The sequence below is a fragment of the Salmo trutta genome, chromosome 8 (genome assembly GCF_901001165.1).
Source record: "Salmo trutta chromosome 8, fSalTru1.1, whole genome shotgun sequence".
Taxonomy (NCBI): Eukaryota; Metazoa; Chordata; class Actinopteri; order Salmoniformes; family Salmonidae; genus Salmo; species Salmo trutta.
Genome location: NC_042964.1, coordinates 50,423,288 through 50,445,436, shown reverse-complemented (window position 1 = coordinate 50,445,436; position 22,149 = coordinate 50,423,288). Strand labels below are relative to the sequence as shown.

At 47.3% G+C, this 22,149-nt stretch overlaps 1 protein-coding gene across 8 annotated transcripts in view; it reads right to left on the bottom strand.

Moving 5' to 3' along the window:
- Positions 1-22,149, bottom strand: part of LOC115199164 (neuron navigator 3) — a 389,962-nt gene that overhangs the window by 232,408 nt on the left and 135,405 nt on the right. For 5 of the 8 annotated variants that reach the window (XM_029761780.1, XM_029761781.1, XM_029761782.1 and 2 more), the window contains exon 1: positions 11,000-11,522. The exons of 1 other annotated variant lie outside the window; for it this stretch is intronic. In XM_029761780.1, the coding sequence (XP_029617640.1) occupies positions 11,000-11,260 (261 nt within the window). In that variant the 5' untranslated portion in view covers positions 11,261-11,522. Of the gene's footprint in view, positions 1-10,999; positions 11,524-22,149 lie in introns of those variants that run through there. 2 more of the 8 variants (XM_029761784.1, XM_029761785.1) reach the window with 1 other exon arrangement.

Below are 22,149 nucleotides of genomic sequence, written 5' to 3'. Positions count from 1 at the left end.
GCACCTTATATTAGGACACTGTGGTAGAGAGCACCTTATATTAGGACACTGTGGTAGAGAGCACCTTTATATTAGGACAGCGGGGTAGAGAGCACCTTTATATTATGACACTGTGGTAGAGAGCACCTTATATTAGGACAGCGGGGTAGAGAGCACCTTATATTATGACACTGTGGTAGAGAGCACCTTATATTAGGACACTGTGGTAGAGAGCACCTTATATTAGGACACTGTGGTAGAGAGCACCTTATATTAGGACAACAGGGTAGAGAGCACCCTTATATTATGACACTGTGGTAGAGAGCACCTTATATTATGACACTGTGGCAGAGAGCACCTTAAATTGTGACACTGTGGTAGAGAGCACCTTATATTAGGACACTGTGGTAGAGAGCACCTTATATTAGGACACTGGTAGAGAGCACCTTATATTAGGACACTGTGGTAGAGAGCACCTTATATTAGGACACTGTAGTAGAGAGCACCTTATATTAGGACACTGTGGTAGAGAGCACCCTTACATTAGGACACTGTGGTAGAGAGCACCTTATATTAGGACACTGTGGTAGAGAGCACCTTATATTAGGACACTGTGGTAGAGAGCACCTTATATTAGGACACTGTAGTAGAGAGCACCTTATATTAGGACACTGTGGTAGAGAGCACCTTACATTAGGACACTGTGGTAGAGAGCACCTTACATTAGGACACTGTGGTAGAGAGCACCTTATATTAGGACACTGTGGTAGAGAAACACCCAGGACAGACGTGACCAGACCAAATCAGAAATTTCACTTTGCAGAAGGAATTCACAATGTTCACCATATTCTCTGTACTGCCACTGGGTCAGAGCCATTTGCCCTCCTACTGTGAGAAACCCAAGAACTGATTGGTTACAGCTTTGCCCGCTTTCACAGTCACCGCTGCCCTTTCTCCCACTCACCTGTGAACTCGGTAGGCTGGACGGACGCGCACATGCGCACGCACACGCACGCACGCACGCACGCACGCACACACACACATAGATACACACACACACACACACACAGACACACACGGCCAGGCAGTCCCAAAAAAGCAGGCTCCCCTCTCAGCACAACATCCACTTCCACACTCCATTTACCATGACCAAAAGGGAAAGCACAGATCAAGCGCTGCCACAATGCACTTTACACGCTGCCAGGGAGTGAAAAGCCCAGTTGGACGAGATGTCCAGCCCGTGGGGATGTCACAACCAATTCTCTGGGGTATGCTCCAACCCTCAGTATTTTAGCAAATGAGATAATTGTGTGCTAAAAACAAATACTTTACAAGGAACTGCCGGGAGTAAACACTGCATATATAATATGGTAATGATATCATCTTATATTTGATAGTGTTTTACATAAGCCGCACAGACATGTTTTAAAAAGGAGCCAACTGACATGAGTGTCTTGTTTTGCCCACTTTGTACAAAATAATAAAATGCAGTACTACAGGATATTTCTTAACGTAGCTCTTTATTAGCTAGCTACAACTGGCATGTTCACTTATCTCCAACCATGATCAACTGACCATGACCTAACCATCTGGGGGGTCTTAACCAATCATAGCACAGTATGATACAGCGGTAAAACGCATCCAATTATAATTCAGTATGTTTACACATGAATATTACAATGAGTACATTGAAATAAAGGGACAATAATGACCATGGATGCTTGTAGGGGTCGTGGTGACTCCAACACACAATACTAACTCCTAACAGCATGTGCGGCATTACTCACTAGAATACATAAACACAGGCCAAAGGCAAAGAGACAGCGACCCATATCCAGGACATAGAGAACGGGCTTTCCTCTCATGAAATCCATTAAAACAGCTAAGGCTTGTCTCAAATGGTACCCTATTCCCCATGTAGTGCACTAGATTTAACCAGGGCTCTGGCCAAAAGTAGTGCACTATATAGGGACTAGGGTGCCATTTGAGACGCAACCTTAGTATGGTGTAATAGTCCAGTGCACTTTGCTCTAGTCAAGTCCTCTCTGACCACCATTTACCTTCTATATGCTACCAGGTCCATTACCCAGGAGCCCGAGGGGCAGGAAATCCCAGAATTGTGTTTGCTGGTTAGGGAGTGTTAATGTGTGTAAGGCCTGAATCACAGGGTAACGTAGATCTCTCCTGACTCACGCCACCCTCCACTCCCCTCTTCCCTCTCCCCTCCTCCTCTACCCTCTCCTCCTCTACCCTCTCCTCTCTTCCTCTCCCCTCTCTTCCTCTCCTCTCCCCTCTCCCCCTCTCCTTTTCCTCTCCTTTTCCTCTACCCTCTCCTTTCTCCTCTCCTCCTCTACCCTCCCCTCTCCTCCTCTACCCTCCCCTCTCCTCCTCTACCCTCCCCTCTCCTCCTCTACCCTCCCCTCTCCTCCTCTACCCTCCCCTCTCCTCCTCTACCCTCCCCTCTCCTCCTCTACCCTCCCATCTCCTCCTCTACCCTCCCCTCTCCTCCTCTACCCTCCCCTCTCCTCCTCTACCCTCCCCTCTTCTCCTCTACCCTCCCCTCCCCTCCTCTACCCTCCCCTCCCCTCCTCTTTCCTTCCATCTCCTCCTCTTTCCTTCCCTCTCTTCCACCCTTCCTTCTCCTCCTCTACCTCCCTCCTCTCCTCTCCTCCTCCTTCTCCACCCTCTCCTCTCCTCCTCCTTCTCCACCCTCTCCTCCTCTACCCTCCTCTCCTCCTCTCCCCTCTCTTCCTCTCCTCTCCCCTCCTTCTCCACCCTCTCCTCTCCTCCTCCTTCTCCACCCTCTCCTCCTCTCCTCCTCTACCCTCTCCTCCTCTACCCTCTCCTCCCCTCTCCTCTTCTCCCCTCTCCCTGCTCCACATTAGCGGTGTGCGGGCTGTCGGCTAGCTGTCCTAGGCCCTGCTGATTGCTAATGAGGCCGGTGTTGTGGTTTCACAGATGTTCCTCCCCGGTGCAAAGCCCAGACAGAGGCCGGGACAGGGGGGAGTGAAGGGGGTATGGGGTGACCTCTGTGTGTGGTAGAGATAATCAGTGGTGGTCTCAGTGCCAGGTGTGTGGACTGAACACCCTCATGTCTGTCTCATCAAAACATCTTCCGAGAGACGAAGGGAGAGAGGGGGACATGGGGAGAGAGAAAGGAGAATGCTGAGAGGGTAGAGAGAGAGCAGGGTAAAGAGACGTAAATGAAGGGAGTACAGAGAGATTCCAGGAGGGAGAGAAAGGGGAGGAAAGACTGGTAGTGACTAATGAGAGGAATGCCCAGAATGAGTCCTTATCCCAAATGGCATCCTATTCCCTATATAGTGGACTACTTCTGACCAGGGACCATAAGCCGCCCATAGGACTCTGGGTAAAAGTAGTGCACTATATATGGAAGAGAGATACCTTTTGGGACGCAGAAGAGCAAGAGGATAGAGTGGAAAATGGAGGGGATTTGAAAATAAGGGATTGAGAGAGAGAGATAATAAAGGACACAGGAGGGAACCTGAAGCAATGTTGATGAACTGAAAGATGGTGGAAAACAGCTAACGAGACAAACGGAGAGAGTTCGAGGAAAAGGTGAAAAGACAAGATGCACTTGACCTACGTGTGTCAAATCAAATTATATTTGTCACATGCGCCGAATACAACAGGTGTAGACCTTACAGTGAAATGCTTACTTACAAGCCCTTCACCAACAATGTGTGTGTGTCTGTTCTTGTGTCTGTTCATGCATAAGTGTGTGTGTGTTTGTTCATGCGTGTGTGTGTGTGTGTGTGTGTGTGTGTGCTGTACCCTGAGTATGGCTTTGGCCCTTGTTTCTTTTGTTCTTTTATGGCATGAAACAACAAGCCAGTGGCATTGGAGAGCCCTGCCTCTCTAAGATCATTTAACAGCCATACCTTTGAACTAGCAGAAGGCCCAGAGGGACTGTGTGGATCTGTTGTGTGGACCTGCTGCCTGTTGTCTGTGTGTGTGTGTGTGTGGTTGTGCGTGTGAGGCCTCTCACGCAGGGGATTGTGAGGCTGTACTGCTACAGCAATCATCTCTAGTACCATGCGAGTACGCCATGAACATAACAGAGGGATGAAGAGATCACAGAAAAAACATTCAAGGAAAAAGGCTATAAGAGGTAGCAGAACCACCATAAGAGGTAGCAGGACCACCATAAGAGGTAACAGGATCACCATAAGAGGTAGCAGGACCACCATAAGAGGTAACAGGACCACCATAAGAGGTAACAGGACCATTATAAGAGGTGACATACTCACAATAAGAGATAACAGGATCCCTATAAGAGGTAACAGGATCACCATAAGAGGTAACAGGACCATTATAAGAGGTGACATACTCACAATAAGAGATAACAGGATCCCTATAAGAGGTAACAGGATCACCATAAGAGGTAACAGGACCATTATAAGAGGTGACATACTCACAATAAGAGATAACAGGATCCCTATAAGAGGTAACAGGATCACCATAAGAGATAACAGGATCCCTATAAGAGGTGACATACTCACAATAAGAGATAACAGGATCCCTATAAGAGGTAACAGGACCATTATAAGAGGTAGCAGGACCCCTATAAGAGATAGCAGGAGCCCTATAAGAGATAGCAGGAGCCCTATAAGAGGTAACAGGACCATTTTAAGAGGAAACAGGACCATTCTAAGCGGTAACAGGACCACTTGTGCCCATTATCTTGTTTGTCACTACTGTAGCCTCGAGGTCCGGGGTCAAATGCAGCCCAATGTGAGGCCAATACATTTTCAATGGAGAGCATGCTGTATCCATTAAGTATGTTGTTTTTCAATTTACTCTCCAAAATGTACGACAGAGCTCGATATACCTCAAGCCTTGTCTCAAAAGCTAGTCCCTGGAAAAACAGGATGCCTCTGAAATCCTTCACCGTTAACCCAGCGGGCTTTTTTTAAAGACCTATTATTCTTCCTGTTTCACACAAAGACTGACTCGAGATCCACAGAAGTTATTTATAACTGGTGCGGCCGTACTGTAAACACCATCCCCTCTGTGTGTTCTCCCTCCAAGCTTTACACAAGGAGCCGGCAGTTGACTCCCCACGGCACGAATACCAATAAAAACTGACAGAGAGACAGAGAGAGTGAGAGAGAGAGACATAGACATATATATATATATATAGAGAGAGAGACAGACATACAGGTAGACAGACAGAGAGAGAGACAGAGAGAGACAGAGAGAGAAAGTGAGAGAAACAGAGACAGACAGAGAAAAAGACAGACAGACAGACAGACAGACAGACAGACAGACAGACAGACAGACAGACAGACAGACAGACAGACAGACAGACAGACAGACAGACAGACAGACAGACAGACAGACAGACAGACAGACAGAAAGAGAGACAGAAAGAGAGACAGAAAGAGAGACAGAAAGAGACCAGAGGAATGGGAGGCAGGAATGTAGTAGCTACCCCTTTATCAACAGGGGTTAGTGTGTCCATGCCTGCCCATCACCATATCTTTCCATCTGTCAACATTTGTTGAGAACAGGTTGTGGTGGGTCTCTTGCCTGTGTGGGAACGTTGGTGTTTGAATACAGAGAAATGTCCACAGAGGTCCTGTGTAGCTATCCCTGTTATCCCAGTGGACATGTGGTAAACAGGGAAGCAGGGCCCTGTGCTGCATGCCTGGGGTCAACACACCGCCACTTCCCCGGGGCTTCTCCCTCTCTTCCAGATAAGGAGCCCAGGCAGCCAGACCAGACCACCCATGGCTAGGACACAACCCCCGGCTCGGCCTCCCTCCCCACCTCCCTCTGTCTCTGACGGGAAGAGCTGGCAGGGACCCCAAGCTCTGCAGACCAGACTAGGGCGGCTGACTCGGCAGCATCTGAGCTAGTGGAGAGAGGAGCTGTGTTTACATTCCCCACACTAACTCCAGAGCCAGTGAGACCTAACACGGATCCCTGAGCTCACCACTTTCCTTCTCTCCCTGCTGGCCCCCCCTGCAGGGGCTTATCAGCACCTAGGCGTAGTGAGAGGTGGAGGAGATGCGCCGCTGCACCAAACAAGGCCATGTGCAATCGCACTCTCTGGTTCATCTCTTCTTGCTGACATTTTGGCAGGTCAGATCAGAGACAAACAACAGGATGTGTGGAAGAAGATCCACAGGACGTTTGCGCCAGGCAGGGTGCATCTTGCCAGTTGTCTGTGCTTCCAGCAAACAAAAACTGATACACATATTCAGAAGTGGCAACATCCCCGCGCTAAGGTTACACGGCTATGTATGGTTGCCATAGCAGCCAAGGGAACAAAGCATGGCAACAGAGCCTGTGTTTGACCTGATTTTGAGGCGTCTTGTATGTTTCTAAGAGACAAACTGGGTGCAGTAGTCATATGGGGAATTGTTCTACAGTAAATCTATTATAATGGTTCTAGTAAGTACATGTGTAGTGTTTCCATTGGGAAGGAGTGAGAGTAGAGACAGTTGGCCTGTGTCCCATCTAATCTCTGATTGCAGCCTGGCAAAAACTTTACCTTGGTACCTTGAAGCACGAAAGGGCCCATGTTTGAATTCCTTACGACTGCATCCTTCCTTTCTCCCTTCCTTGATGTAATAACGGATTAGACATGCGTAGACAGGCTAACACCACGGGGATTTCACCTGTCAGTCATTTCTAATCAGGGATGCACTTCAAAACGGAGACAGGGATTGAAACCATACCATGGCGGCCAACCAAAAAGAACCATGATAAATCTCGGCTCAGACACCAGGGCTAGAATCCATACCATGGCGGCCAACCAAAAAAGAACCATGATAAATGTGGGCTCAGACATCAGCAGCAGGGCGTCCATTTCGAGTCTCAGCTGGAAAGTCTAACACATCAGCACCCCACGCTTCTATTGATTCCCTTCAGGAGAATATGTATGTCAATTTCCTATTGCTCTTTCCTGCTTGTAACTGGCATGACCTAGGGAGGATGTGACATCCGCGGTATCACGGAATCAGATGCAGTGACATAGGAAAGGTGTGAAATGAGCAGGTGTTGCTGTTATTCATACTAGCAGGACAAACTAGGATCTACGTCTAGCCTGTCAATCATTCTTCATATGCTGTAACCCAAAGAGGGTTTATTTTGTTTGACATTATGGCATCGGATTGAATAAAATGACAACAACAACAAAAAACTCTTAGTGGGAGGTTGAGAAATCGATGATTGTAAAAGGTGTGAAACATGAATAACACTGCTCACGCTCAAGGGCTGCTCACACTCTGTGTGCATTCCAAATTGCCCCCTTTTCCCTATATAGTGCACTACTTTTAACCAGAACTCTATTGGCCCTAATCAAAAGTAGGGCACTATATAAGAAATAGGGTTCCATTTGGGACAAAGCCTCCTTCACCACTGTAGCTGGGTATCTGCCAAGGCTCCGAGCCACAGATCCCATCAGCAGAGCCGTGGCACTTCATTACAACCCCATTCACCTCCCATACCTCTTCATTCTACAGTGACTAACAAGGTATGTCAGTGAGTACTACAGTGTGTGTGTGTGTGTGTGTGTGTCCTGGATCTCATCTCAATCACAGGGAGGAGGATCTCTTGACAGGTCAGCCTTGAATGGATTAACTGAGATCCCAGGGAAGAATGCAGGTGTTACGCAAGACCACCGAAGGAAGGAGGCCTCCTAAGAATATCAACACATGTACAATCGTATAGATTGAACACAGACATGTGCAAAAGCAGGCACACACAAATGTACAAATGCACACACACACACACACACAAATGCACGCACACACACACACCATTCAGCCCTCAATATTGTTGATGCCCTGCCCTATAGCATGGATATTCTAAACACACTCTACAAACCACAGTTATTTGTCATTTCAAACAGAAGCATTGGATATGTTTAGCTGATAATTAGTTTGAAACCGGTTAACATTAACCACTTGTCATGTGGAATCCCTCCTTTTATTCCCAATCATGATTAATGGTCTCCAACACATTACAGGCTATGAAGCAGTGTGTGTTTGGGTCATGAGATTTCCTCTCTCAGTTAGGAATAACAACACAGGCTGGTAAACACTAAACAAGGAGAGCGGCCAGCCCTGTGCTTAACCAAGGACAAACAAGTCCACACAAGCATGCATTATGCAGCGAGGGTATACACACACACGCACGCACGCACGCACACACGCACACACTTCTGTTTGATCACCCTGAATCCTTCCTTTCAGCCACTCCACACAGAACAAGCTGTATCAGTCACTGTGAGGAGTAATGACAGCATGCACCCTATCTCTACAACTGTCACTGTGAGGAGTAATGACAGCATGTACCCTATCTCTACAACTGTCACTGTGAGGAGTAATGACAGCATGTACCCTATCTCTACAACTGTCACTGTGAGGAGTAATGACAGCATGTACCCTATCTCTACAACTGTCACTGTGAGGAGTAATGACAGCATGTACCCTATCTCTACAACTGTCACTGTGAGGAGTAATGACAGCATGTACCCTATCTCTACAACTGTCACTGTGAGGAGTAATGACAGCATGTACCCTATCTCAACTATTGTCAGTCACTGTGAGGAGTAATGACAACATGTACCCTATCTCTACTACTGTCAGTCACTGTGAGGAGTAATGACAACATGTACCCTATCTCTACTACTGTCAGTCACTGTGAGGAGTAATGACAACATGTACCCTATCTCTACTACTGTCAGTCACTGTGAGGAGTAATGACAACATGTACCCTATCTCTACTACTGTCAAGCACTGTGAGGAGTAATGACAACATGTATCCTATCTCTACTACTGTCAAGCATTGTGAGGAGTAATGACAACATGTACCCTATCTCTACTACTGTCAAGCACTGTGAGGAGTAATGACAACATGTACCCTATCTCTACTACTGTCAAGCACTGTGAGGAGTAATGACAACATGTACCCTAGCTCTACCCTTGTTTATGTTGATGGTCAAAAAATAATAAAATCACCAGGAAAAATGTGTTTAATTTAGGAAATCTGTTCACCAAGTATTCCCACGAATAAAAAGAGACGTGCACGTGTCTCAATGAAATCAAGCTATGAACTTATTGTTATTTTCAAATAAAATCTATTTTTGGGCTTAGTTATGGTCAATGAGTAGTGTACAAATTAGTAGAATTATGTTCTAGCCCCCGACCATCCGCTCCAAAACAAATTGCACTACACTACGGCACATCCCAGCTCTTCCCAGCACCATCCGGCTCTTCCCAGCCCCTCCCAGCTTTCCCAGCTCCTCTCAGCTCTTCCCAGCCCCTCCCAGCTTTTCCCAGCACCATCCAGCTCTTCCCAGCTCCTCTCAGCTCTTCCCAGCCCCTCCCAGCTCTTCCCAGCACCATCCGGCTCTTCCCAGCTCCTCCCAGCTTTCCCAGCTCCTCTCAGCTCTTCCCAGCTCTTCCCAGCTCTTTCCAGCTCCTCCCACTAGAGAAAAGTGAAATAAGTCAAGTGTGTTGTTGTTCACTCAGGGGTTGTTCACTCAGGGGTTGTTCACTCAGGGTTTGCCTTTTGACACCAAAAGGGAGGACGGAGAACCCTTTCAACAGCGTGCATAGAAACCGGTGGTTTATGGAGTGCATTTAGCAGAGTTGCCGGTTCAGCACCGGGTTAATGATAAAACCCACTTCCCCTTGCTCTGGCCCTGCATGCGCTTTCCAGTCAGTCACGGACACGCTACAAGGATCCAGGAGGCAGCGCTCAGCTGCCCCGCTCTTTGATGTCAGCACATATTTCCAGGAGAAAAGTGGCCCCTGAGTCAGTTAAGAACTTGAGGACAAAAAAGAAAAGAAAAAAGGCTCCCAGAGTGTTCCCAGAAGCCCCAGCGGTAAACAAGGAGACTTGGCCGGAGCGACCAGGAAAACAGGAAAGTCTGTTGGTATTTTGACAGGTCGAAGATGTAGAGCGAGCATGCACTACCAAAACTATTTGGCGGGGATATTTGAAATCCTTTCGCTTCCTTTCCGAGACGGACCCCGCCTTCTCCACTTGTCATGAGTCCAATTTCCAACATTCTAAAACACTCCCAAAGAACTTGGCACCGGCTGACTTTAGTATGGGAAAGCACTTAAGGCGATCTGTTCATTCGCTAGCCATTTTTACCACGCCTTTTTAATACGTCTGGGCCTGAGAATGGGCTTTAGGAGCGCTCAGCGGGGGGAAACACCAGCTAGCCATCTGAAACGGTACTCCACACAAGGGGAAAGCTGAGAGGAGAGGTGGTGTTTGTATTCAGGGCATGTCAGCTTCAGAGGGGCTTCTCAGGTAGCAGTGATTACTATGCATAGCTTTTTCCTCCTATAAAACAGCCAGCACGGTTCATTTCACAGATAGGGATCTTAATAGACTGAGCGCAATACGACAATGCGGCGCACGCACATGAATGTCAGCATACTGGTTCTGTGACACGTTGCCCCACTTAATGACAGATTTGCGAGTCAACTGACAGTCTGAGACTGCATCACAGCGCAAAGCAATGGAAGGACACAAAATAGAAATAAAATGGTGCTGAAATGATTTAGAGGCATTTAAAGTATTTATGTCACAATTCCATGTAGTCTATGAGAAAATACCACATCAAAAACAGCTATTTCCTGATTGGGTATCGATAAGGAGGATTGGGTATATTTAAGGAGGTTTGACATCTACTTTTTGAAGTTTGCTAAATGCTGAAAGCAGACCTTCACCCAATAGTATATAGAGAGCATGGCACCTGCTATAGCTTGCCGAACCAAGACCACATTGATTTCTAAATGAGTCATCTCGTCACACAGAAACAGAACAGTCTAAAAAAAAATCCAACAAGCCAGCCTCTGTTAGGTAGCTCACTCAGACTTGGCCAGCCAGCACAGCCACCTGTAGAGCAAATCAATTCCCCCTGCACAGACAGCCATGCAGACAGAAATCATTTAGAGAGTAGAGTTTGAAAGGAGAAGGAGCCGCAGAGTGACAGCATGTCCCCCAGTAACAACACACTGGCACTGACCTTGCAGATCTTACTCTCCTCTGTCTCCTTGCTCCGTCCCTGCTGCTTCTGCTGTGTCCTCCTCTCCTGGTACTCTGACTTGAGTGACAGCTGACAGGAGGAGAGCAGGGGGGATTCTGACCCCCTCAGCTCTGGGGTCCTGGCCATGTACCCCCGTGTGGCAGCGGTTCTGCCCGGGTTGGGGATGGGGAGAGCGCTGTGGACCGGCTTGGAGCCCACTGAGGGTTGTCTGAGCTTGGAGGCTACTCCTACCACCGGCATGGTCCGTCACATCCAGAGAGAGAGAGTTCAAAAACGGACAGGAGGAAGAGGTTGAAAAAACAGCGAGGAGTCGTTTCCCTCAGTTTCCCACACAAGAAAGGCCGAAGAAGAGCCCTGTGTCTCCTCCTGACGTCTGGCAGAGAAAAAGAGGGGAAGGAGAAGACAAAATGAAGAGAGGGCTGCCTCTCAGAGAGAAGTCTGGAGTGGGAGAGCAGCCACAGTCATTCTGTAGCCTACAGCGTGTGAGACTTACAGAAACTGAGAAGGTTTCTCCGCCACCGGTTCACTCCCCCTTTCTCTTGCTCCCCCTCCTCCTCTCTGTCAGAGCTCAACCACTCCTCCCTCTCCATTTCTGTCAGAACTACAAAACCAAACAGTCCTCAGGGGCGTAAACTCCTCTGGAAGGTAACCGCCACTCCACCAGTGATTATAGACCTGGCTAAGTGCATGTCTCTCTCTTTCTCCCTCTCTCTCTTTTTCTCTCTCTTTCTCTCTGAGCAGCATTCCTCAGCAGCATGTTACTCCCCAGCTCCAACTGTCAAAACAGCTCTCTCCGTAGCCGAGCGCTGATCACTAGAAATAGACACCTCTCACTGGCTGCCTGCATCTGGGGCAGCCCTCCCCTTTGATGAAAGAAATAGTAAAAGTTAAATAAATTTTTTTTAAAGTTTGGAGAGTTATCCAGTACATAATCCCTCACACTGAAGCAGTTTGTCAGATTCCTGGGACTATTTTTCATGGCTGAAAGAGTTCTAGGTTAAGAAATCTCTGCCTTTCACTTTCACTAAATGCCATTTCCTTTTCTGCTGGCTAAACGCCTCTCTCGACCTAGCTTTTCAACAGCTAGTGGTGAGAAACGGGCAACCCTGAATGCATTTGGAGTTTATTAACTGGACAAAATGTGACATGTAACTGTGGTTTTTAACGGCTCCTAGTGTGGTGTGAGACATAAAAGGGAGTGAAAGATTAATATGGAAAGCCTACATCTGGTTCGGTTCAGGGGCTGGGATGTGTGAGAGTAGGGAGGATTACCACGTCACACCAAACCGGAACATTTGAACACTGCATCATCCAATAGAAGATGAGAACTGAAGAAGAGAACTGAGCAGGCTTGTCCTGCAGAATGAACTGGCTCAATGTACCTTAAGCAGCATACCACCCTGCATCCCACTGCTGGCTTGCCTCTGAATCCAAGCAGGGTTAGTCCTTGTCAGTCCCTGGATGAGAGACCAGATGTTACTGGAAGTGGTGTTGGAGAGCCATGAGGAGGAACTCTTTCCTCTGGTCTAAAAAAAATAAATATGCGAATGCCCCAGGGCAGTGATTGGGGACATTGCCCTGTGTAGGGTGCCGTCCTTCGTATGGGACGTGAAACGGGTGTCTTGACTCCCGTTGGCAGATCCCATGGCAGTTATCGTAAGAGTAGAGGTGTTAACCCCGGTGTCCTGGCTAAATTCCCAATCTGGCCCACTGTCACGTCCTGACCAGTAAAGGGGTTATTTGTCATTGTAGTTTGGTCAGGACGTGGCAGGGGGTGTTTGTTTTATGTGATTCGGGGTTTGTTGGGATACGTGCTTATTATGGGGAGCGTGTGGAGACGAGAGCGCCAGTGTATGCGGAAGTGCGCACGATCTCGCCCATGCGCACGCACAGTCCGGTGCGAGTGATCCCAGCCCCTCGCAAGTGCCGTGCTAGAGTGGGCATCCAGCCTGGAAGGAGGATGCCTGCGCAGCGCATCTGGCCACCAGTGCACCTCCTAGGCCCAGGCTACCCTACGTCTGCTCTACGCACGGCAACCATCAGGCCTCTGCACAGCCCAGTTCGCCCTGTGCCAGCACTCCGCTCGTGCAGGGCTGCTATTACCATCCAGCCAAGACGGGTTGTGCAGGAGGTGCGCTCCAGACTTCCAGTGCTTACCCATGGCCCGGTGTATCCAGTTCCTGCTCCTCGTACTAGCCCTAAGGTGCGTGTCTCTAGTCTGGCGCCTCTAAAGCCAGCACCATGCACCAGGCCTCCAGTGCGTCAGCCCAGTCTAGTACGTCCTGTTCCCGCTCCTCGCACTAGCCTTGGGGTGCGTGTCTCCAGTCTGGTACCTCCAGTACCAGCCCCACGCACCAGGCCTCCAGTGTGTCAGCCCAGTCCAGCTCGTCCTGCTCCTGCTCCTCGCACTAGCCCTGTGGTGCGTGTCCCTAGTCTGGCGCTTCCTAAGCCAGCCCCACGCATCAGGCCTTCAGTGCGCAGTCCCCGTCCAGAGCTTCCGGCGACAGTGCCTCGTCCAGAGTGTCCGGCGACAGTGCCTCGTCCAGAGCTTCCGGTGACAGTGCCCCGTAGAGAGACGGCCCACAGTCCGGAGCCGAGAGAGACGGCCCACAGTCCGGAGCCGAGAGAGACGGCCCACAGTCCGGAGCCGAGAGAGAGACGGCCCACAGTCCGGAACCGAGAGAGACGGCCTACAGTCCGGAACCGAGAGAGACGGCCTACAGTCCGGAATCGGCGCAGCCAGAGTTGCCCTCCAGTCCGGAGCCCCCAGAGTCTCCCTTCAGCCCGAGGTCTCCAGCGACACGCATCAGCCCGAGGTCTCCAGTGACGCACATCAGCCCGAGGTCTTCAGCGATGCGCCATAGCCCAGAGACTTCGGGAGGGGTAATATTTAATAAGTATTTAGCGGGTGTGGACAGGTTAGGTTGGGGAGTAAGGCCGGAGCCTGATCCACCTCCATAGTAGGTGGGTTGGGGAGGGGGGATGTGTGTTTCTTTTGTGTTTCTTTTGTTTTTCGTGTTTCTTTTGTTTTTCCTTGTTTTAAATAAATTAAAGAAGATGAGTATACACGTTCCCGCTGCGTTTTGGGCTGATCATTACGACACCCGTGACACCCTCATACCATCATGGCTACCTAATCATCCCCAGCTTCCAATTGGCTCATTCATCCCCCCTCCTCTCCCATGTAACTATTCCCCAGGTTGTTGCTGTAAATAAGAATATGTTCTCAGTCAACTTACCTGGTAAATGAAGGGTTAAATAAATAAAAACCATTATAACTAGTAGCTAGTTGTCCAACCAATCCTCCGTTTCTCTGTTCCACTCAAACCATTATCCAACTAAGAACAGCTGATAATGGGTCCACTGAATTCCAAAATATTTTTCATCGTAGCCAGCCCCGCCGCTGTATGCACGGCAGGTTGGGCCGCTCATCACAAAATGAAGATGTCTGACTATGCAAACCGGTACTTAGCTTCCCAGTCACTGGCAAGGTAAGCATTGAAGCAGTGCCTCTGATGGACAACCACCCTAATAAGGGCATTGGTTCGTAGAAACAACATCATTCACGGTCACATGTTTTCAATCAAGCCGCCGCTGTCATGACAAGCCTAAAAAAACAGGATATTATGTGAATGAATGGCGTGACTTCAACTCCAACTCCACTGTATCTAGCCCCCTGACCGCTGAGCTGTCTAGTTGTACAGGACTTGGAAGGAGTCCAACCTCACAAGACTGGCCTATAACTGTTGGGAAACCATCCGTTGTCATGAGACTGCTCCATGTGTGCTTAGCCAAAAGGTTCTGACGAAATCTCTCATATATATATATAAATCTCTCGCATATAAATCTCTCGCATATTTCTCACCTGCCTGTTTCCGACAGTTTGCCAAGTTAATTACCATACACCACAAAGGCTTCACTGAATAAAGAGTGCTTCTTCTACCTGCATTTACATGGCCCACTGCAGTAATATGGTGCTGAAAGTTTCGCCTTGAACCGCAGAGCGGGTTCCAAAGTCAACACTGTCAAACCAGTCTCCGGTTCACCTCCATCTGCAGCGAGTTGAGCAGGTCAGCGCTTAAAGCTCGGCTATGAGAGTCCAACCACACCTCTCAAAATAACATGGCGGCCAACTGTGTCATGGTGGAAAGACAGCGGGGATGGGACGTGATGAAAACCAGCATGCGAACAATAGTTACGAGTGATCGATAGTGGAGATGAGTTTGACGATAGGTGATGGTAATGTCCCCTTTATCTGTGACAGGACCTAAAGTAATGTCTCCAGCCAGGTTGCAGAGCCATCATCTACTGTATGGCTGAAACACTTCCAGTCCATCCTCACTTCTTGTGGCAATAGGATGGGAAAAGGCCACCTTTTATTCTGAAAGATAGTCAAAAGGACCTGGCAAGGCATAAATGTACATCTTCTACTAATACTCCTGTCTGTGTGCTCAGTAAAGCTCACCATTCTAGGTGACCACCAAAGCCACAGTGGAATATCTGGTGGCGAAGATTGAGAGCATTCCGGCGGAGGGTGTATGGGGGGGGGGGGGGGTTGAGGAGGTACTAGTGGTGGTGGGGGGGAGAGGTAGGCCACAAAGCCACAGCCCTGCAGAGGAAATGGGAGCGAGGGAGGCCCTTCTTTTCTCACCGTATCCATCCTCCTTCTCACTTCCTGGTCTGAGAGCAGCAGTGTGTCATTAGATGGGCTGGCAAACCAACGGCAGCCACAGGCAGCTCCCAGGACACCGCAGCACTGCTCCAAATACACCTAGCTCCAGTCTTACAGGTCCCAGTACAGCACTGCTCCAAATACACCTAGCTCCAGTCTTACAGGTCCCAGTACAGCACACCACTGCTCCAAATACACCTAGCTCCAGTCTTACAGGTCCCAGTACAGCACACCACTGCTCCAAATACACCTAGCTCCAGTCTTCTCTCTATCTCTCTTTCTCTCAATTCAATTCAAGGAATTTATTGGCATGGGAAACATATGCTAACATTGCCAAAGCAAGTGAAGTAGATAATTATCTTTCTGTTCTAGATAGGGAGTCAATAAGACATCTGATCATCCCCATCATTATCTACGTGTTTATTATCTGTTCCAGGCCCCTTTGGAACCCCTGTAGCCTGCCTGGTGAGAGGGAGGGGTGCCTGGTCAGATGAAACACCTGGCGTGCATCCCAAATGGAACCATATTCCTTACACTGTGCACAACTTTTAACATGGGGGCCCATAGGCATCTGGTCAAAAATAGTGCACTATATAGGGAATAGGTTGCCATTTGAGAGACAGCCATGACGTCAAGATGGGGCTGGCCTTTCACTGTGAAAACAAAACATGGCAGGGTGGTGGAGAGAGGAGTGGGGGGAGCCCCTCTGTCTAAACATCCCCTGGGAGACAGATAGTCACGCACCTGGTCCTGTCCACAGCAGAGGCGTGAACGCTATCTCTCAGGAACACATCAGATAACATGGAAAAGAAAACACACACTCACACAAACATGCAGTAGGTACACAAAGCTGAAACGGGCAGTAGGTACACAAAGCTGAAACAGGCAGTAGGTACACAAAGCTGAAACGGGCAGTAGGTACACAAAGCTGAAACAGGCAGTAGGTACACAAAGCTGAAACATGCAGTAGATCCACAAAGCTGAAACAGGCAGTAGGTACACAAAGCTGAAACATGCAGTAGATCCACAAAGCTGAAACAGGCAGTAGATCCACAAAGCTGAAACAGGCAGTAGATCCACAAAGCTGAAACAGGCAGTAGGTACACAAAGCTGAAACATGCAGTAGATCCACAAAGCTGAAACAGGCAGTAGATCCACAAAGCTGAAACATGCAGTAGATCCACAAAGCTGAAACAGGCAGTAGATCCACAAAGCTGAAACATGCAGTAGATCCACAAAGCTGAAACATGCATACACAGAGATATTGGACCAAAGGACCAACACACATCACCCAAACCAAAGAGCACAGACATGTTCTATCACACATGCATACAGTACACACACACACACACACACACACACACACACACACACACACACACACACACACACACACAGCTATGTCTTACTATACTTGTCAGGACTTTTTGGGGACCAACAATTGATTCCCATTCAAAATCCTATTTTCCTAACCCTAACCCTTCTCCTAACCTTAAACCTAACCCATAAATCAAATCATAACCATAACCACTGACCCCTAAACCTAACCTTAACCCTAATTTTAACCCCTAGGCATAAAATAGCCTTTTTACAAGTGAGGACCGACAAAATGTCCTCACTTCTCTGAATTTTTGTTGGTTTACAATTTTTTTAAGGACTTTTGGTACTCACAAGTATAGTAAAACGTGCACACACACACCCACACACCATGGTTCAGGAGTCACAGATTCCTACTCCCCACTCAACCTTTGACGTGCTCTACAGAGACCCACCCAACTGAAACATCAAAAACACGGGAGTGTCATGGGAAACTATTATTCTTATACTGTCTGTGTGCGTCCCAAATGACACCCTGTCCCAATGTAGTATACTACTTTTGACCAGGACCCATAGGGAAAAGGGTGCCTTGTGGTATCAGCCTCTGTTACATATATGTGTCTCATCTGACCCCTGACGACCTAAAGTCAAGACCGTGGTGAGGCCCTCCGGTGCTCTGGAAGATAAAACATGCTTCCAATATTTGTCAAGCAGATTGAAACAATCCTTTTTGCGCCAGAGAATTGAATCTCATAGTGAAGGAATGTGAAACATCCCTTTTCGCCGGGGTTCCTGTTATAAACACACACATTAAGAATAATGTTTCAAGAATTCCACTTTACAAATGCGGAGTCTGGTGACAACCTACTTGTAAGAGGGGTGTGAATGTCGACAGAGGAGCGGGCACCACAATGATTCAAAGAGCCATCCTGCTCTGCCACGGCAGGAAATCCCCAGTGTTCGGGGGCAAGGACAACCCTGGGTCTTCCTGTTCCCTCGCCTTTGCTCATAGGCCGCGAGGCCCCGGTGCTTACTCACTCCCTCACTCAGCTGAAGACCTCAAGCCCATCTGGTCCTAATCAAACACAAACACCCCGTCCCCAAGCCCATCACTTTAGTGAAAGGACGGGCTCCTCATGCCGTGATATCCTAGCCACGGACTTCACTGACAGACGTGCTGTACAAATTGCCAGAATGAGAGCGCTCATTCTTCACACTAAACTGGCAGAAAACAACCAAATTTATGGCCATGGCATTCCACCTTTTATGATTCGCTACGGTCTTCCTCCGGAAACATTTCCATGTGGGTTTTTTCTTGGTGGAGCAAAACTACTGGATTTCTGCAAATCCCAGCCGGAGTTGATAAAGCTCCCGCGGTGACTGGAGAGACTCTTCCCTCCAGAACTACAAGCCGAGCCAGGGATGTACAGTAACTGCAGATGTATCTATTGACCTAAGAATAACTTCAAAGGGAGGATAACCATAAATTGAAGCGGGAAGAAGCAGCAGTCACGACTCTGGGACCGGCCGAGCCAAAGACGAGATCAGAGGTGCACGAAAGAGCACCGAAAAACAGAGAATGTAATCCAAAGGTGATAGCGAAGTACTCCTAAAGGAATCCATCACAACTGCAAGGTTAGGAATACAATTCACGGACAGCCGTCTTTGGTTTGATATGGTTGTGACATTGACATATGCATTTTGAGTTTTCACAGGTGGATTACACCGGAAATCCATGATGAGCAATACCCTTCGCACTGACCATGAACACAAGCTGTGGGACTGGGCTCCTGTCCAGAAGGTGCAAAGGTCAAACCCAGGTTGGCACATTGCAGTAGAATTCATAATATGCGGCCTCAGTGTGTATTGAGCTGTCTGACTAGAATGTGAAAAAGTAAACGCAGACAGGGCCTCTAGTAAATAACTCAATCATAATAAACTACTGCAATACACGTCCGAAAGGTGAATGGGGTTGTTTTAACGTGACAGCCAAGCAAGGCTAAGCCAACTGTTTTTGTCTTTCCTAATGTGACATATTCGTGATATGTGCGTATACTCTGCGATACTGAACCTCAGCATACGTCACTGTAACAACACAGAGCAGTTAAGGGCAGTTAAAGGTCCAATGCAGCCATTTTTATCTCAATATAAAATCATTTCTGGGTAAAAATACAGTAAGTACCTTAATGTGATTTTTTTTCAATTAAAATGGTCAAAAATTTTAAAAAACACTTCTTAGCAAAGGGAAATTTCTCAATCAATAATTTTGATAGGACTGTCTTGGTCTGAGTGGGGAGGGGGAAACTGAAAATGAGCTGTTATTGGCAGAGAGGTTTGGAACTCTTTCTTATTGGTAACGTCACCATGGAAGGCCAAAACTCCATTCCACCGAAATATTTCTGGCATTTTTCAAACCGCTCTTACACTAAAAAGGCATTATGATAATTTTCACAATTTCAAAGTATCCTTCCAACCTCGTAGTGTGGGAATATATATAAAACACAGTATAATCACGTATTTTACTGCACTGGGCATTTAAGGGCAGTTTACCAGCCTGGTGTCAGAGTGAGAGTCTGCATCACTGTACATCACCCCACATTCCAAAGAGTCTTACCCTGGCACTGGACTCCCTTCCCTTTCACCAGAGTGTGCCTCTCCCCTGGCCTTACAGGGTAAAAACATCCCTACTGCCAATATCCACTGCAGGGCCAGGACAGAGTGCTGGAAAACCTGTCCACTTATAGTAAGGAGTCAACTGGCAGCTTTAGTCACTTTATTCCATGTAAATAATCGTCACAGTATATTTCTTGTGTTGACTTCATAGAATGTTTAATCTGGCAGTTTAAGTCACTTTATTAACTTTATTACATGTAAATAACCATCACAATATTTCTATTGAACATAGTATATTTTCCAGTATATCCACACTGCCTCCTTACTTTCTGCGGTCTCCTACATCATCCGTTTCCAACCTGCCTCATTACTTTCTAGTGTCTACATCCTCACTATATACCCTGCCGCATCACTGTCTACTGTCTACTACACTACATCTTCCCAATCCACACCTGCCTCATTACTTTCTACTGTCTACTACATCCTCCCAATCCACACCTGCCTCATTACTTTCTACTGTCTACTACACAAAACTCTCCCTATCCACCCTGCCTCATTACTTTCTACTGTCTACTACATCCTCCCTATCCACCCTGCCTCCTTACTTTCTACTGTCTACTACATCCTCCCAATCCACCCTGCCTCCTTACTTTCTACTGTCTACTACACTACATCCTCTCTATCTACCCTGCTGCATTACTGTCTACTGTCTACTACATCCTCCCTATCTACCCTGCCTCAATTCTTTCTACTGTCTACTACAATACATCCTCCCAATCAACCCTGCCTCATCACTTTCTACTGTCTATTACACTACATCCTCCCTATTGTCGTGACGTTGTATTAGTTAATGTGACGACTGTTGCTCATCGAATGATTAACGGTTTATAATTACGTGATTAAATGAATTAAGCAATGAATCAAGCAATTATTAACTCATTAACCTGGGGCACCATGGGAACATTGTTTTGATTGAGTTTCTATTTCCCAAATTAGCTCAAAGGATATCAGAATATCGATTACAACAGTCGCTAAATTAATCAATTTCCTCTACAGTCTCATAATCTGAACGTCGTATAATCCGGGAATCTGCACGGACCCGGGCTTTACCACTGAATTTACCACACCAATCTTAGTTGATTATTTATTTACTAGCAAGCTAAAATGATGATAAAAATGCACATACACAAAACACAGTCTAGCTATTGATTAGGACTTAGTACAACGGGCCAACACACTATGGCGCTTGTTACCCAAAATGGGGATTTTAAAGAGAGAGAAATAAAGGAAGTACACGAGAGAAATATACATTTGGGTTCATTTGTCAGCCATGCTTATTTAAAATTAGCCTTGCCCCGAACTGCCGCTCTTATGGGTCAGAATATAATGATGTAATTACGTGTTGGAGTTCTCAGGTGGGAAGCTCCGCGTGGGTCGTTTAGGCTTCTAAATGACGCAGTTCTCCGGCGCAACTCTCTGGTTGTCCTCACGATGTCAGTGTCCTTCTTGGCTAAGTGGTCTGATCCTCACCCTTGATCGGAAAGGGGTCTTCTGAGGACAGACAGCTCTGTAGCTCAGAGCTCACAGCTTCGGCTCGAATGGTGTCGATACCACGATTCAATGGAGAGTGGAGGCTGGGTGGTTCGGCTTGAATTCACCCGCTTAGACACAGCTACTCGTCCGTAGCTCGTGTAGAAAAATATTTCTTTGTCTTCAACCTTGTGTTTCGTTTTGGGGTTCGTCGACTTTGTTAGACCTTAGCTGCAGCTTGGGGTCAATAGTCTTCTATGTTAATTCTTCACTCTCCTGTCTTATACCCTCGGGTCAGAAGTGGGTGTAACAGCCTTTAGGGCAATTCTCTGGGCGGACCAAGTAAAGGGGGCAAGGCTTAGATTTGGCTAAAAATCCGATTTTAGACACTAACTTTACATTTCATCTTTATCAAAACATTCTGTTTGATTTGGATATTTTCCAAACAGCGTACAATGTATAAACATCAGGCATATACTGGGAAAACTCTTAAAGGTACAATGTTTTCATAATAACGTCATCTCTTAACCTTTAAAAACAAATACAAAAGTTACATACATTTTAATATTCCACTTTTCGTCATAACCACCATTGTGGCTGACGGAAACCATTGTTCCAAAGTCCCTTTATTGCATGTTTAATGTTCTGAGGCCAGTTCTCCATTGTTAGGACAAAGGAATTTCTCTGTATTATGGGCATGAGGTGTCATAAAACCCCCACATCTTCAGACCCCTAGATCTCTCCTCCTCTGTTGGGGGTTTGGGAGATAATCTGTAGGGTGGTGGTCTCCTGTACCCTGACCTGATCAGGACAGTCATGACACTATCTACCCTGCCTCATTACTGTCTTTTGTCTATTACACTACATCCTCCCTATATACCCTGCCGCATTACTTTCTACTGTCTACTACATCCTCCCTATCCACCCTTCCTCATCACTATCTACTGTCTACTACATCCTCCCTATCCACCATGCCTCATTACTTTCACTGTCTACT